Consider the following 17404-nt stretch of genomic DNA (forward strand, 5'->3'; position numbering starts at 1 on the left):
GCGTGTCCAGTCTCTCAAAAAAGATTAAAAGCCATGAATGTGGAGGATGTGTTTCTGAGGGCTGTATGTGTATCTGTGTCCGTTCCCAGGTTGTAAGCTACCTGGTTCGGTCAGTGAAAGTTTTGCCGCCCTGAAGGACTGTGGTTCTGAAAGCTGCTGCTTGAGATGTAGACCCTCAGAGGCTCTCACTGCCCTGGCCTGGGTCTGGCAGGGGGCTGCAGCCCTGTCCTGGGGAGCACAGCCCAGCAGGGCTTATAGCGAACCTGACTGAGTAACGAGTAGAGACCTGGAATGAGGGTTAATTGGTACTAATGAAGCAAATTATTGAATCGACCAGCCGTTCACTCCCTGGCTGGAGTGAAAACCAGAAACCCGTCTCCACAGATCCCTGAGCACAGAAGGCTGCAGTCTCTCGATTCAGACCACAAGCGCCACGCCGTTTCATCCTGTTAGCTGAAGCCTAGCTTGCAGCCTGGCAGGGAAAGCCACGTTTCAACAAGGAAAGATATTCATTACTAATATTTATAATTTTAGTGTAATTGTAGTGTGTTTACGTCCTCTGATTTCCTGAATGTGTTTTGCAATTTTCCACACGGGTGTGTGTCTAAATTTTTAAAAGAAAAATCCTGCTTTGTTCCATAATGTCTAGCAGTCTCATAGGCGAGTCTCCTGGTCGCGGATCAGACTCTCAGTTAACGCGCCATCAAATCAGAACTGGCATCTCGCTGCTCCTGTATTTAAATGGCTGAAGAGTTTTAGAGGGTGAAGAGTTTATCAGCGGTGCCTGTGGATCTGGTCCTGCAGTGCGGACAGACCCCGGAGTGGCCGCGTCGGATCCAGGGCTCTGAGAGCCATCTCAACGTTTTAATTAGGATCTTATTTGTATTTAATATTTCATTCAGAGCCCTGGGCTGGGAGGAGCAGTTGGAACGTGAAGGGATGGATACCGAGCTGTTTGGGGGATCTGGGGTTCAAACTGTTCTTGCGTGATGGTGTGGTAGCGCAGAGTCTCCCCCTTTCAGTCCATCAGTGGACAGCCCGAGGGCAGCACCCCGAGAGTCAGTAGTAGGCAGCTTGAAGCAGTGCCACGAAAACAGTATGAGGCAGCACCCTGAGAGCAATATGAGGCAGCGTGAGGCAGCATGCGCAGTGTGAGCTGCCTCAGGGCCTCTGGCATGAGCGCCCGGTATGTGCTGTACTTACAGGTCATGTGTAATAGCCTTTGTTGCTTCTCATGAACAGGGCACGCAGCCAGGGCCTAGTTTCACAGCACTTTCCTAGAGACAATAGGTACATCGATCTGTCCGCCCACTGCCTGTGCCAGTACTGCAGCTCAAGCCCTTATTGTGGTTTTGCTCCCACCTGATACCCTGTCTGGCTGAAGGTCCAGTGGGAGCCCAGTATGACACACAATTCGTCCTGCTACATACAGGGCCTCGTGCCTCCTGATCAAGTTTCACACCTCTCTGTCTCTCCTGTTACCTGCACTATAAATACTGCCTGCCCATCCGACTCTTCTCCTCCCTATCTCCGTACGTCCATCCTCGCTGCTTCTGGATCTTGGGCTCTGCTTTCATAGTTTTGTCCTGACCCACGCAGCCCGGGACAAAAGCGAGAAGGGCCCCAGCCCCTGTCCTTCTTCCCTGTGCTCAGTGACTTGCATACTGACCAGCTTAGTAGATCCCTGTGTTTCTACTGACATTCTGCTTCAGAAAGATGAACTTGGTTCTCTTCTGCTTCTGGGATCCAGAAGGAAATGTCCATCACATGGAAACAGGAGCTGTAGCTTTTTGATAACATGTCACTGGAATCTAGATTAAATAAATCGAAATAATCAGAGCAACTAATATTGCACACTGCCTGGACAAAATATTAGGAACCCTCATTGAATACTGTACTTGCATTGGTACTATATACTTGCTTGGTGAGCAGTGAGAACAGATTGGGGAAAAAGAACATCTTTTATTTCACAAGGTTCGATAATATTTGCAGCCCAATCCCTTCCCTTTCCTCTTGCACGGAGAGCCCAGAGACCCCCAATCCACCTCTTTTTAAAGATTGGCAACACTTTTAAGATATTGATTAATTAAGCAAGTAATCTGTTGAATTAAGAATGTACTGCTCCTTCGAGTCTGAAGCATAGTTAAATTGTACTCCTAAATGTTTGCCAAATTACTTAATTTAACAAGTTGCCTGTTTAATTGATGGAATTGTTCTGTATCTTCAGACACTGGAGTGTAGCCAGGACACGTTTTGCGAGATCAGTAGCCAGGAGTCTGCGTGACTTTTTGTCTCCTGGTGTGATGCTGTTAGAATTTGGAAGTCGTGTTTCAGTGGTGTTTCCGGAGGTTCTGGAAGTGACAGTGTGGATACACTGTAATTCTAACCTGTCTTGAAAAGAGCAGGACGTCTTGGCAGCTGCTTAACAAAGACGAAAACAGACAGAAGCAGATACAGATTAAAGAAAAAGTCTACTCTGAGACGCCATTGCTGAAGAATGGGTTGTGTCCAAATAACGGACTCTGAAATGTTGTGGGAAAACTGCGGAACGACAATGAGTTACTGAACAGGGAGTTCAGCAAAACACGAGGGAACCCCCCGCCAGTCAGACGCATTTCAGAAACAGAAGGGATTCAGAGCTCAAAGGCTTTTGCGGATGCCTGCTGCATTTTTAATGTGAGAAGTGCAGGTTACAGGGAGCGCTGGCTGCCAGTTTGATTGGGTTAACAGCACATTGCTGCAGTGCTCTTCATTCTGCACACTCGGCTTAATTGCATCCAATGGCCTGGCCATCTGCTCGAGACTGCAGGAACGGTGCCAGATTGCAGTGAGCTGCCCTCGACGTCCAGCGTCAGGCTTGACCAGTGGGCACGCTTGTGTGATCTCAGTGTGTCATGTTTGTGTCAGCTTGTTTGCATTGTGTGGAGTGGGGTTCCTCCCCTCTCACCCCCTAACACCCCCTTTTAGCTGAGTGGGGCTGGGGGTTGTAAAGACTGGCTGCTGCTGCCGAGACATCAGGCTGCATCTCGTCTCCTCCTGTTTTCTGTCCCGCATGCCGGTTATCAAAAAAATGAAAACTACGGTATTGCCAGACTACTTTTAGATATTCCATCCATCCGTTTTCTAATGGCTTCAACCCATGCAGGGCTGCAAGGAGCTGGGGTCTGTCCTGGAAAGCAGTGAGCAGAAGCTGGGGTATACCCTGGACGGGGTGCCAGTAGATCGCAGGGCACGCAGACACGCATACTCATGCCAGGGCCTGTTTTCCCAGAAGCCAATTCATCTCCCAGCATGTCTTTGGACTGTGATCGGAGGAAACGCACATAAACACAGGGAGAACATGGCAGCTCCACACAGACAGTGCCCAGGAATTGAACCCGGGTTCCCAGCACTGCAGGGCAGCAAAGCTCCCATGTTTCCCTTGGATATTCCTCTTATTACAAACTCCTCACAGTAACTGTGAAGAAATCCTGAAGCTTTCTGCAAGTAAATATTCACGAGGGAAGTGCCTTTCTCTTTTTGAAAACATGTTGCAAGTTGTTTTTCCTCAGGTTTTTGGTGGCCAAATTCCCCCTTTCGTCTTCTGCCCACCCCGGAGCCTGCTGTGTTTGCCGTGCAGCAGTACAGCAGTGTGGCAGTGATGTAAGGGCTGCCACAGCACCCTGTACCACCAGGCACCATCCCCTCGCATCTGGGGCCGTTTCCATGGCGATGAAGTGATTCCTGATCAGCATTAGATAATAATAACAGCAAGCAGCGATGGTGATTTTTATTTAAATCCATTTCTCCAGTTATCTTCCCAAGCTAATTGTTATTCCATACAGTCACCTCTTTGATGGAGTCATCAAGATATTAGGTGCTGTTCTGGTCCCAGTGAGAAGGGTAACCATGGCAGCGAGTGGTCCCGGGTGAGAGTCGAGACTGTCTCAGGGCTTGAACCAGATTCCACTCTTCAAGACGTGAACTCGGCTGTTTGGGTCTTTTCGTTTCTGCCTGCCCTGCCTCACGGCACCCAGACTGGGTGGGTGTAGGCCCGATTCGGTGGCACAGCCAGTGTTTTCATACAAAGTTGAACTGTGTGGTGTAAAACAAAATCCAGCACAAGCAGCTGTCGGGCCCTGCATGATGCCCACAAGGCCAGGCTAAAATAATGGTCTGTTTGTGCCTCCTCTGTTTCTTGGTTGGAGTTGTCACTCTGTGTCAGTACTGCTTGTTTCAATATGGCAGAGCTCCGTCTGTAGTTTCTCTGACAGTGGACTCTTAGCTACCCGTGCGCTGCATGCCTCCTGGCACGCGGGAGAAAGAGCAGTTTGGTCTTTCTCTTCTGCCGAGTGTCTGAGTTGCTTGTGCAGGGGCCTGCCCTTCAGGAGGCGCTGTACTTCCGTGGAGGGGAGAGAGAGCCCCTCCTATCTGTGAAGTGCGTTTGGATCCTTTGGCTTCTCCATGGATGGAAAGAGCAGCTCTTATTTTTGTCCTCTACTAATAACGCTCTCCGTCTCTCCTCCAGCCTGTCCACCTCGCCCAGGCCAGTTTCCTGGTGGAGGCCTTTGGGAAATCCTTTATCCTAGACCTGGAGTTAAACCAGTAAGTACATCTGGAGGCTTCCTTTACTGTGGCTTTTTTCCACCCTCCTTTCCCATCTAATTATAGAACAGAATTCAGGGCTTCAGGGCATCAGGGCTCTGAGACATTGGGCCCTGTGCACGGCCTACCTCTCCGAGTCAGCAAGCGCGTCAGCAGCCCGGGCGCTCGGGCTGTTAGTGAAAATGTGCTCTTCCTGCGGGTGGGGAGGAGTGGGGGGGCTAATGGAGCTTGAAGCCGAGCTGTCTGGAGGAAGACATGAATGTTTTAGAGAGAGATCCATTAGAGAGGCCGGTGGAGAGCAGGCACGTGATGTGGGCTGGCATTGAGAGTCCGCTGGGAAGGACAGACAGCCCTCCTGCTCTTCCTGGGCTGCCTGCGTGGGCACTGACATCACTGCGTTTTGAAGGTTAGCCAGATGTGCTTTGGAATCACCTCTACGCATTTATCTCGTTTCTTTGAAAAAAATAGAGACGGGCCAGTGTGCTCAGAAGCTGCTCATGATGGCTGTGGGTAAGGAGACACCCTCACAAAATGAGAAGACATGAAGAGAACCTTCTGGACATTTTCAGTCTTCTCCTAATGACGATGGCGGCCCAGCAGAGACTTTCCAGTCGAATTAGTGGGGAAATAGTGTGATTACTGGAACGGGGCTTGATACCTGACTCTGACAGCATTAGCACGCTGGAGAGATCAGAGCCTCCCCTCGGGATAGTGAAGAAATTCTCCTTGCATTCACATTCATACCGTGCGCTGTCCGTTTAGTGGAGCAGGCTGTATGTGAGCATGCTGCTAGCCAGTTCTAATAATAATCCTTACACCTACTGTATAGAGCGCTTTCTGGACACTCCACTCAAGGCACTTTACAGGTAATGGGGCTCCTCTCCACCCTCACCAGTGTGCAGCCCCACCTGGATGATGCGCCAATCTGCTCAGCACACAGCAGCTCTCAGTGGGGTGGAGAGCAGAGCGATGAAGCCAGTTCAGAGACGGGGATTGTTAGGAGGCCATGATTGGTATTGAAATGAAATTCTGCATTTCTGCAACCTCCTCCTCGCCCAGTTTCACCAGGGCAGGAGCTGACCTGTTCGATCAGAGATTCATCCCGGGGCTTTATTGACTGAAATAAAAGGCTCTATGTAAGTGCAGGATGTTGCTTTAAATTTTAATGCTCGAGCTGAAGTAGTGTTCAGAGTTTGTGCTGAAAGCCATTGACTAGTTGGTTCTGTATCAAAAGGGTTTTCTTACTGTACACCTCCTAGGACATGAGCCCAAAACAAGCTTCAAGCCCACTACTCCAGTCAGCTGCTGCCTCAGGGGATCATGGGAGTAACGTCACAACAGACTGTGCACCCTGTTACAGACACTTGCTCCTTAAGCTTTAAGCGGAAGTTAGCATTTAAGTGAAATATTTTCTTTTTTATTTTTATTGATTGGCAGTCTAGCTCTGTTCACATTCTCCTGCTGCATTGCGGTTTGTAAACTGTATGCACGAGTCTTCAGATCTGTTTTGTTTTTGTTTCTCTGTGCAGTAATCTCCTGTCATCTAAGTACGTGGAAAGACAATTCGACAAGGATGGGAGACCAACGCAGACAACGGTAAGAAATTCAGGCCCTGTTGATTAACCCTCTCTGAAACTCTGAATAATTAGATTAGTCTCTCTCCCTCCAGGGTCTGATTTCCATTGTAGTTGAAATCACAAAGGTCTCACCAGTTTATTTGGTCAAGATTCCGCTTGTAATTTAATTGCCTTTACTTGGTTGTTAGTAGCCACTCGATCCAAGAATCTTGTCCAGCTTTTTTCCTGAGTATGATCAGCTTGGATGGGCTGTTTGTTACAGACTCCCACAGCCCTTCATGTAAAGGGCTCCTGAGGTTGCCTGTGACACTGGGAGGATGGGGGCTCTCCAGGCTCAGGGTTGGTTAAGCTGGTTTGTGCTCTGTGATTGTGTTGGATCTGACTGGAATACCGACACCGCATGTGATGGGTCTCCTGGGTCACGCAGGCCACTGTGGGAGACTGGCTGGTTGTTGAACACTGGGTGGGGTTTGTTTTCTGTCGTGGTGTCTGGTGCTTCCCAGAGGGCCGTGGCTCGGCGCTTTCAGCATGTCATGAATTGGTGGTTCTCAGCTGTATGGGACATAGAGCCAAAATGTAAATGCTTGGGCTGAAAGAGCTGCCCGTGGGACACTTTCAGAGCAGGCGGAGTGTTCTTTATGACTGTCCCTCTGCCAGCCTGCAGGAAGAGAGTGTACTGTCTGGAGTGAGAGAGGCTGGATGTGTGAACAGTTTCCAGGGATTTACCCTGACAGACCGGAGTTTAGATGAAGTTCAGAGCTTTTCCTGCTGATGGGCAGACATCCCCAGCTTTGGATGCTTCTAGAAGAAAGACTTGGAGATGTGAGTGCACATCCCCCAGAAACAAAGCATTTGCTTTCTCGGTGTTTGGAAGATGGCTTTTAAAGGGACACAGAGGGAAATGGTACAGGATCTTCTCAACCTCCGGTGAGGTTTACTACCCACTAAGGGCACGGAAAAGATTCGACTCTGAGCTTAGGGCTCACTGTTGAGAGTCACCCGGATCTCTCCTGTTATTAAAGACACGTGGGGCAAACCTGGAAGCAAACTGTTCAACTGCAGGAGGGCAGTGTAACAGCGTGGTACCCTGGTAAAGCCTGGAAAGGACCCTACACGCTGTGACAGTCTGGGAGGCCGGGATCTTTTAATCTTACCTGTTCCAGTGCAGAAGAACTGGCCTCACAGCTGGTCCTTCCTTATTGCTTTGTTACTATGTACACTTGCAGCACTGGATAAGCTTCCAGCTTCTACTAATGTCAGCAAAAAATGAAGCCTGACTCCATCTTTGGTGCTTCTAGCCCGCTTTCAACTTTCAAAGCTCTTTGTTCCCTCATTGTCCTTCACCTGGAGAGCAGGTGCTCAAGGGATTCAGCTCTGCCTGACGAAAGGCTGGCCTGTGCCTGCCACGCCCCGCGGATCATCTCTGAGCCACAGCCGAGCTTCCTTCTGCTGGAAGTGCAGTTTCCTCGCTGGGTCAGGGCAGCCGAACTACAGGCTTGAGCAGACAGGGCTAAAGTTGGTGAAGGCTTTTTGAAACTCTTGGTCCAAAATCAGTTTCCCCACATTCTGTCACAATGTTAAGTTGGGAAGCCGTCATGAAGAACTTCCAGTCTACATTTATGCTTTGCTACAAACCTTCGTGCCTTCATCGATGGTTCCCTGTCCTTTAAGCCTCCCGAGGTCACATGGTTTGGAATAGTTCCTCCTGCTAGATGCTTCTCGATTGGCTGGAAAGAACAAACCCGACATTGTTGAAATACACATGGTCTTTTTGCCATTAAAGTGCGATCAATTTACTTTCCTACATACATTGCTCCAGTGGACCGCGATCTCCCTGTGCCTGTAGCCCTCAGTCATCAGCAGCTCTGGGTCAGATGCAGGCAGCTCGGCTGCTGTCCCACCCCCGGCCCCTCACACTGCTGGAGCTCGGCACAAAGGCCCTTTCAGAGCCTCTCGCTATTAACCTCATGAGTTATTTACGGCTCCGCACTCAGCAGCTTCGTCCCAAGGCTGCTGTCGACAGACCTCTTCCAGAGGAAGGGGGCTGCTTTGCATCAATATTTCAAATGACCGAATCATGAAAGCATTGTTCTGGGTTGTACGGGAAAGCTCCGTGGCCATGCTGTGAGATAATCCTGCACCGCCTCACTTCACGATGCCACGCTGCGGCGCGCACCTGTACATGGCCAGAGCTCACCTGAGGTGATCTGATTCTGCTTAGCTTGGCACCTTGTTCCCCACCTAATGCAGCGGTTTGGCACAGTTAGGAGAAGAGCCCTTCATTTTGTGGATGTGCTGCTCACTTTACAGGTTTAGAGAAGTGCTGCAGAACAAAAGCAAACCCGTTGTATTCACTTCCTCAGCCACCGGATGGCACTGTGCACAGCAAGGCAATGAAAAACTTCAGAAAAGACATCTACAGTGCAGATGGGCCTTTGAAATCTAACTTGCTGGTTTTATTTAAAGAAATTAAAAGTCCACAATCTCTAAGCAGCAACTGCCTCCAGTCAGCTGTGATTTGTCTGAGAAGCACTGTTCAGAGTTGCCCCCCTCCACTCCAGTGCCCACCCAGCTCCAGCCAATCAGCTGACGGCTCCCATGGCAACGGGGAAACCTGGATCCCCACCCACGCTGGCCCAGTCCTGTCGCTCAGCGAGGAGAGTGCGGAATCGGAACGCAGGCTGGCGTGGAGAGGAAAGCACGTAAGGGCAGTGGATCTGTGAGGGTTTCAGGGTGCTCAGACCCACACTCGAACCCTGGCAGACGGCAGAGAACCAGGGCAGCGTCGCAGTCCTGCTCTGCTTTCTTGGTTCTGTGTATGCACGAGATTGGTCAGGCCTCATGTGCTGATGCAGTATAACAGGCCCAGTCTTTCAAAGGCAGTGAGATGTGTGCAGGCAGGCCTGCAGACCGCAGGGAGCTTTCCTCTTCACCCCACTGATTGCTGTGACCCATATCAGCTCAGGCTGATCCACTGAATTGGGAGAGACCACATAATCCTGAGGTGTGTATAGACTAGAGCTCGCAAAATTACATGTATATACGACTTTTTATCTGATATGGATTTTTATGATTATTTCAGAGAAAATCCTGGAATGTCAAGGTGAAATGACCTACTGTATCTGAATGACAGTAGGAGACTCCTGACTTGATCTTGCCTGTGGCCTGGACACAGGCTTTGCAGACGTCTCTGTGAGGGTCCTGCCTGGGGGGCGGGGCAGTGTGAGGTGGGGTCGCAGCAGGGACTTGAACAGTGCTGGGAGTTTGCAGACGCTCCCTAACCCCCACTGCAGCGCAGCGCAGAGCGACAGGCCTCGCGGTGCGGTTATGTAATATCTGCAGTCTCCTGGGCTCCGTCTCTCTCGCGCACGAGCGGCGGCTCCGTCAGCGGGCACTCTCGGGGGGTGGGGGCCCCACTGCATCGGTTTCGGCTGCTGGGCAGCTGGCTCGCTGATTTTGTGCTCTGCGTTCACTTTCCTTCATGCAACGACTGCATAAGCTATCAGTGCTTTTCATCAAAAACTGCTTCTTTGTTTTACAGATTTACAGTGTTAAACTGGACTTTCTCATTTAATGTTAAAAAATGTGATGCGCAGTTTCACACTTGTAGACTCTCTCACACACACGTTTGCTCTAAAACACACACGCTCACACACGTGCATTGTCTCACACACACACACACACTGACACACGTACTGTGCACTCTGTCCCTCACAGCTCACCTATGGCCCATCACACTCGTCTGCCCACACAGCTCATCAGAGAGTCAGGAGGCAAAGCCAATTCATGATTCATTCAAAGCTCCTTTTCCACAATAAACATCCTGCTCCTTTAGTGCCCTTTAGACTATATTTCTGTTTTCCAGTTTTTCCCATGGTTTCCTGTCAAACACTGGGATTTACTATGCTTTATTGTGCTTCAACCAGTGAGCTGTTTGATTGCACTTGAAGGTGTCTTTTGTCCCTTTTAATGCTGGTGTGCAGTGTCTTCAGGAAGCAGTGTTCAGTGTTTAATCAGCTAGGGCTGTCCAGTGCAGGGCTGAGAGATCTTTGCTGTGAATAAAGGCGCTATACAGGTGTCAGTCATCCCTCTGTGACAGTGTTGCAGAACTGTGGGATTCCACATTGTGTGTGTCTCCTTCAATGTTCTCTGTGGCCACGTTCATTACAGTTACACTCCTCGCAACCCTTCACTGGGCTGCGCTGTGACTCCTTCCTTCCTTACACCAGACTGGAGCACCTCTGTGTGGAGTTTGCATGTCATCCATGGGTTTTCTCTGGGTGCTCCGGGTTCCTCTCACCTTGCAGAGACCGGGTGCCTGCCCTGGGGTGTGGGTAAGTCTGAATTGTACCTGTGTGCTCTGCTGATGGACAGGAGTCTATCCCTGTGCTTCCTGCCGGTCGGTGCTGTGCTGTGAAGAGGTGCAAGGAGCAACAGTGAAGAAGGGAAGGACTCGTGCTGTACGCTGGCGGAGAAGACACAGCAGCACTGCAGGAGGGCAGACGCCTCTCGGCTCCGTCACGGTCTGTAGCAGTGAGGCCGTGAAGATGACAACTCCAGACTGGGAGCACTGTGGAACAAAGGGTGGCTTTTTTATTGCTTAATTGAGCTGAAACAATCTGTTTTCAAGGCCTTAATCAGTTGCTAATTCAGAAGGGCCAGCTGGTGTCCAGCCCTGCTGTAGAAGAAGCTTTACCACTTAACGAGAGAGGTGCCTGTTAAAGGCAACGGGTTCCAGCACGGGGGGGAGGGGTGGACAGCGAGGATGGTGAAGTCATGTTTGGCACCAAGGGGATCTCGCAGCCTGTCACCTCCGTGTGGCTGGTGACGGCCGTGTGTTCTGTAGCTGCTGGTGGGAGTTACTGGCTGTCCTGCAAGAGGGAAAGAGACAGGAGGATGATCGATTTTCAGATTTTTTATTTCTTAGCCTGTAAGTGTGTGAGTGGAGAGCAAGGAACTTCTCTGAACACCCTAACCCAGGATTTTTTTAATGAGCAAATTTGTAACAGCCACTATCACCTCAGGACTTAACTGAATGAATGAGGAAGATGCACCACAAAATGAGCCATCTGGAGACACAACACCGAGCTGAAACTGGAGAAATCTTCAGCGTTCAGTAGCTGCTGCCCGGCTTCTCCTGGACCACTTCAGTTCTACACCACATCCAGGTGGTGGTGGGCGGGGTCTTGGTTTTAATCGGGCAGAGCTCTGTTTTTATGGGGGAACCCCACGTTTGAAGCTTGCCAGCAGCCCCAGCTCACTGTGAGAGTGTGAGGAGATGGCTGAGGTCCTGGCTGAACACATTAAGCAGACAGTCATTGCATTAGCCTTGAAGAGGGGCTATCTGATCAGAGCAGCATCTGAGGATTAATCTGATTCCTTCACCTGGGACTCTTTTACGAGAGAACAAAGCAGCAAAATGGAGGGACTGCCCCTGGACTCAGAATAGCCGACTGCCATCAAATTTGTTTTCAACTCTGTGAACATTTTAACTGTGCAGCATTTCACTGTCCTGCCCCGTTGCCATGGCGACTGCACCCTGCTTGCGCTGCAGTTGAGCTGTTTTCATTCGTGCGGCTTCGTACTGAGGGGCTGATGGGGAAACAAACCGCCTCTTGGCAGGGAGGACATATGTTTGCTTTCCTGCCTTCGCTGGGAAGAACCTGCTGGAGCTGCATGGCTGCTCTTGGCACTGAAAAGAGCTCTCTATCAAAATACACATGAAGTTGCATTTTATTAAAAAGTGATATTTTGGATAGCTTAGCTTAAACCAATGGATGGAATTTAGTTTCATTGTACCAACACTTACTGATGTGCTTGCAGGAGGAAGTTTGGCGGATGAGGAAAACTAGAGACTGAGGATCTGATCAGCCTTCAACTTTTCTGTTGGCACATCTACAGTATATTTTACTAATCACATGTAATATGCAAAATTATTTATCCAGCACGTTTTATCAGTAGAGCAGCACAGTGGTTAGCAGTGTTCTGTTCCGGGCCTGTGTTGCTGTCTGTGTGGAGTTTGCATGTTCTCCCTATGTTTGTGTCGGTTTCCTCCTGCAGTCCAAAGACATGCTGGCAGGTTAATTGGCTTCTGGAAAAATTGGCCCTGGTGTGAATGAGTGTGTGTATCCTGCCTTGTGCCCGTTGCTTGCTGAGACAGGCTCCAGCTCCCCCACAACCCTGAATGGATGGGTTTTAACAGTAGTCTGATTGTTAACATTAAGACCACAACAATCATTCAGGGAGTTCTTCCTCTGTAATATATATATTTCATATTTAATTTAAATTTGCACTGGAAAGATACTTCTTTTCTGTTGTTAATCTTCTAAGTGATGTTGAAAAAGACGTCCTCTAAGTTAGGAGTTGGCATCCCTGGTCCTGGTCTGTGTAGCTCAGAGCTCAGCTGGAGTAGACAGGAGGATTTGTGGAGGTCCTGGCTCTTGGGGTTGGGAAAGCTTGAACTAAAAGAGCTTTGAATCCTTTTGTAGGCTGTTAAGGTAACAAAACACCAAATCAGATTTGTTATCATCTTAAACAGTCCTTGCAGGGTGAGCTCTGCCCCAGTGAGTGGCTGTGGCTCTGCCCACTGGTCTGGACTGGAATCCTGCAGTATCAGCGCTGAGTGGCGCCACTGTAAGTCTTTCTCATATGGCTTGGATATGTTATTGTCATACTGAAGTAAGAACAAAGTCACATTTAAATGTTCAGCACGGCTGCCTTTGTGTGTTGTTTAGGCAGTTAATTCCAGTCATGTTTGATTTCAATCACAAAGCATATTCATCTAACTCCTAAGTGTATTCTGCACCCTTTCAAGCTGACTGTCTACAGGTTGCCATAGCAACTGGGCTTTTAATTGCATAATTGCACTAATCATGACCTTCTCTCCTTAAACCACGCTCTTCAGGGATCATTTTTAAACTTTTGCTTTAGATTCGGATTTATTACATTGCCTTCATTAAAGCATGTGTGTATAATTAATAAAAAGAAACATGTTGACCAGAGCTCCTTTAAAGCCCTCAGCTGCTGCTCATCATTCGACTCATCTTCCTAGTGTGGTAACTACAGAAGCATAATTAACAAGACTTGCCCGCATGTGTCCTGCGCTTCATCTAGCACTGAAGAGCAGCCCCACCTGGGTGACACACCTCACAGATCAGGGGAGGAGTGGACTTTAGAGAGGCCAGACTGTACCTGCCCATACTGGTGAACACCCCTGCTCCTACAGTCAGTGCTGTGAGATCTTTAATGACCTCAGTTTCACAGCTCTGCTAACAGCACAGTGTCTGATGCAGAGGCTTGGGAAATCTGCAGCAACCACACCACCTGCTTTTTGTTAGAGGCCCGTGACCCCTGGTCCAGCCAGGCTTTGCTTAAATATGTGACTGAGCAGCATGTGTCCCCTGTAATCACTTCTTGGGGTACCCATTTTTGCACTGGGTTCTTCCCAGTAGGCCATGATGGAGTTTCCCCTGACTGATCTTATTATAACCTTTCAGGATCTTAAATACTTGTATCTTCCTCTTGTAGACTCCTCTGTTAATGTGGCTTCTTTATCTGAGTCTGAACAGAGGAACCTCAAGGAAGATTTTAGGTGCTTTGTGTCATGAGAGGTCTTCACCTGCAGGAGTCGCTGGGGTTAGACACAGTGATGTCTTCAGTTTGTTGAGGGAGCAGACCCATTCATTGAGAGAAGAAATTGAGAGTTTCTGGGAATCAGTGCTTTAGCCTTCGGTCTCATGCTTGTCTGGAGGATTCCACCAGCTTATACACATGGGTGTGACAGACTGTTTGGAGTTTATAGCATTTAAATTATAAATCCAGGAGCTACGTAAGCATGTTGTGAGAGCTCAGCTAGCACCCAAACACATAAACATATTCATTGCTTCACTGGGCCCAGAGCCAGTGATATTCCTCCCATGTAATGTAGCTTTATGCACATGGACAGTGAACCTTCTTTAAAATGAAACCCTGTCCGGATCTGTAATGATAAACCCTCCTGCACACAAGGCGCAATTTTCTGTAAAGCATCCCTGACTAATCTGGCTGCAGCATCTTTTGATCAATAAGTAATAAGACTGTAATGCAGGAGTCTTTATTTTTTGGCTCTTGATGTGCAACATTGTATTCTGTTTCAAGGCATAGTCCAGTCCTGCCAGAGACAGTGGCCGATATGAAAACACTCCCCTTCCTCACGGCTGCACTGGGCAGGGAGTTCGGAAATGTGTGAGCTTTCTGGAAGCGCGCAGTGTTGGGTTTCAGTCAATGGAGTGGTTGTTGCAAACTCACTCATGCCTGATTTAGAAAAAGCCTTCGAGATCGCACAGAGCCTCAGGGTGCAGTGATACTTCACAAGTGTGATGATCTACGCCCTGCAGAACTAAAACCTGCTGTCTCAAAAATGACTATGAAGCAAGTTTCTGGACAGTGTCACTTTTTTTAGTAGTTGCTGTATCTCAGTGTCAGTGTACTGTAGTTCAGGACCAGGGTACTGTGCCCAAGTGTCAGTGTACTGTGTCTTTGTCAGCTGTCTGTGTTTGTCTTGCAGGGAGGGGAGCACTGTTACTACCACGGGCGGATCAGGGGAGTGCCGGGCTCCTATGCTGCTGTTTCCACCTGCCATGGCCTGCAGTGAGTATCACCGCATACTCAGCCACCATCCTCCCATTTTCACCTGCCTGTTCCAACACTGAGCCACCATACCAGACTGCACCATCGTGACACTCCAGTTCAACTGTGTGAGCTGTGTGCCACCCTTCCAGAAGGACGGTGCCACACAAAAGCACCTCGTGTATTTGCAAAGACACTGTACAAGCGTGCCAGAAGTGAACAGGCCCTTCAAGCACAAGTGGGAGTGAAGTGTGAGAGCTACTGGGACCGAGAACAGGAGGCAAGAGCTGTGAGTGTCTGAGAAAACTGGTGCTGTGATCTTGCCTCTCTGAGATGGTTCCTGAAGCAGCCCACTGACTCTTGAATCAGTGAGGAACAAGCAGGCTTGGCTGACCAGCTCGGCAGTAAAGGTCAGGCCTTCCCCTCTCCCCGCCCCCCCCCGGAGAGATCTGGCCATGAGCGCCACAGGAGACCCTTTCAATCATAGCGTCTCTCGCAGAGATTTCCTCCCTCTAGCGCAAATGGTCAAGGACTGTTTTAGTGCCTGTGTGAGCGAGGCCATGTCAGTGCTGTGACTGGGGTGTCCAGCAGTGCAGTGCTTGGACATTCTGAGATGAGACAGGCTTTTCAATATGAGCATGATGGATCCCATCCTTGTTACCTTGGTACCTGATATTACAGAGTTTTTGAAAGTTAGGCTGTTGTAGTAGCTACACATGTGGTTAACAGCAAAAAAATACATACATTGAGTTTGAGATTGCAAAAAGTTTTTTTGTGCAAATAAAAATGTTTCTTCTACCTGCTGTCTCATAAAAGTAGTAATTAGGGAATGATGGTACTTTAGCAAATAATAATGGAAGATTTTTTGACAAGAGGCAGCTTGGGAAGCCTGCTGCTGGTCTCCCCAGGCCCTGCCCTGCTGCTGTTCTGGGCACGCTCCCGGCTGGACGGAGCCGTGTGCTTCTTCGGGCGGCCCAGGGAGCTAACGGCCTGTTCCTCTCTCTCTCTGCAGCGGCCTGTTCTTCGATGGCAACTTCTCTTATGGCATCGAGCCGGCTGCAGGAGACAGCAGCCAGGTGAGTGTGTCTCTCCCTGCTTCCTGCAGACACAGCCTCATGGCCTCCATGCGTCCTCCTGTCTCGCTCTCTCCCTTCCTGGCTGTTACTGTGGCCAGGCCTGCATGTGCGATGCAGTGTTTCAGATTGCATTGGTTGGGTTGATAGAAGAAGACCACTAATAGTGTATGTTGAAGATGGTAATAAACTACCACTTATTTATTGAACTCTTGTTTTTTCCTTGCAAATGACGGTTAACAGTTTTTATTCAGGTAAGCCGTGTCTCTGTGAAAAGCTCTGTGTGTGTTTAGCCATTTGGCTGGTCGATCTGCTTGTCTGTGGTCGTGCGCTGGCCAGTACTAGGGGTCAGATGTTCCTCCTGCCTTTCAGCAAAGTGGCGCGATGAATGTTTAACGCGGCCGTCTCGCTGTCAGCCTTGAGTTTCACAGGCGAGGCGAGGCGGGGGTCAGTGGGCGGCGCTCTCACGGTCACTCGTGGTCAGTTCAACATGGACCGCCTGGCTGCACCACACTGCCCCGTCACCCACAAGGCACCGCTTTCGGCCAGAGAAGCGATCCAACTCCTCCAGCTTCAGCTTTGTTCCGTTAATAAAAATGGGTGTTAAGTAATAAATGTGTGGAATTAAGGGGGCTGAGCTGGAGTGACAATCCAGGCTAGAAACACTCTGGGATAGAGCATAGACTCGCAGAGATAATCACCATCAGGAAAGCAATTGTGATACTAACGTGGCTATGTGTTCGTGTGCAGAGTGAATTCTAGTTCCATGTGGCCTGGAGTGATGTAATAGTGTGAGCTGTGTCTGAAGGTCTCTTGCCTTCCTGACCATGATCAGACCTCCTGGCTGCTGCAGCTGTATATCACGTCACTGGGTCTTAGATCTGAAGGGATGTGCGTCTGTCTTTGTTTTACAAAATACAGCATAAGAAGTATTGATTTTTACGGATTGTTTTTTCTTGAATTGCAAAAACATTTTTTATACGAAAAGGTTGGCATTCATTCACATTCTTCTTATTACCACAGTGGCCTGCGTTCTTGCTGAAAAACAGTGTATGTACAGTATGTACTATACAATCTATGTATGTGAGGTTGTGTTGAGAAATGTAAATTCTTTGTCAGTTCTTGCTCTGTTAAGAGTGCAGTTTTTACTAACGAATAGAGATGTGGTATCCGTTGGATTGTGTTTGAGGGTGTGTCATAATGAGAGTGTCCTTGTCCAGGCTGTTATACCCTGCCTTTGAGCAGACTTTCATTCCATAAAAGTCTTGAGCCGCACTGTGCCTCAGACCCTGGACGCTCTCCACAAGGACTGGCTAATGATCATTTAAACTCACTGCTAGATTTCTACAGGAAAAGGAGCTAACACTACCGTAAATTCAAATATCTCTACAGATGTGCAGGGGCCGTGAAACTTGGATCCCGGCTTTACAGTTCTGAATATTTAGATACATTCCAGGGAAATGAGCAAGATTCCTTTCTGAGAACTGCAGGACCAAACTGCTGATAGATTGTTGGAGAAAAACCCAGATCTGGACACAACTCTCAGAACCCGCTCGGTCCGGG

General features: G+C 49.0%; 1 protein-coding gene across 6 annotated transcripts in view; it reads left to right on the top strand.

The window, feature by feature from the left end:
* adam11 (ADAM metallopeptidase domain 11) overlaps positions 1-17404 on the top strand; it is a 47676-nt gene that overhangs the window by 2664 nt on the left and 27608 nt on the right. For all 6 annotated transcript variants that reach the window (XR_011183950.1, XR_001480201.2, XM_015361996.2 and 3 more), the window contains exons 3-6: positions 4508-4584; positions 6114-6180; positions 14707-14789; positions 15781-15844. Coding sequence is in view for 4 of the 6 variants with exons in the window: in XM_015361996.2 (XP_015217482.1) it covers positions 4508-4584; positions 6114-6180; positions 14707-14789; positions 15781-15844 (291 nt within the window). In the remaining 2 variants the exon portion in view is untranslated. The remainder of the gene's footprint in view (positions 1-4507; positions 4585-6113; positions 6181-14706; positions 14790-15780; positions 15845-17404) is intronic.

The sequence above is a fragment of the Lepisosteus oculatus genome, chromosome 28 (assembly GCF_040954835.1).
Source record: "Lepisosteus oculatus isolate fLepOcu1 chromosome 28, fLepOcu1.hap2, whole genome shotgun sequence".
Taxonomy (NCBI): domain Eukaryota; kingdom Metazoa; phylum Chordata; class Actinopteri; order Semionotiformes; family Lepisosteidae; genus Lepisosteus; species Lepisosteus oculatus.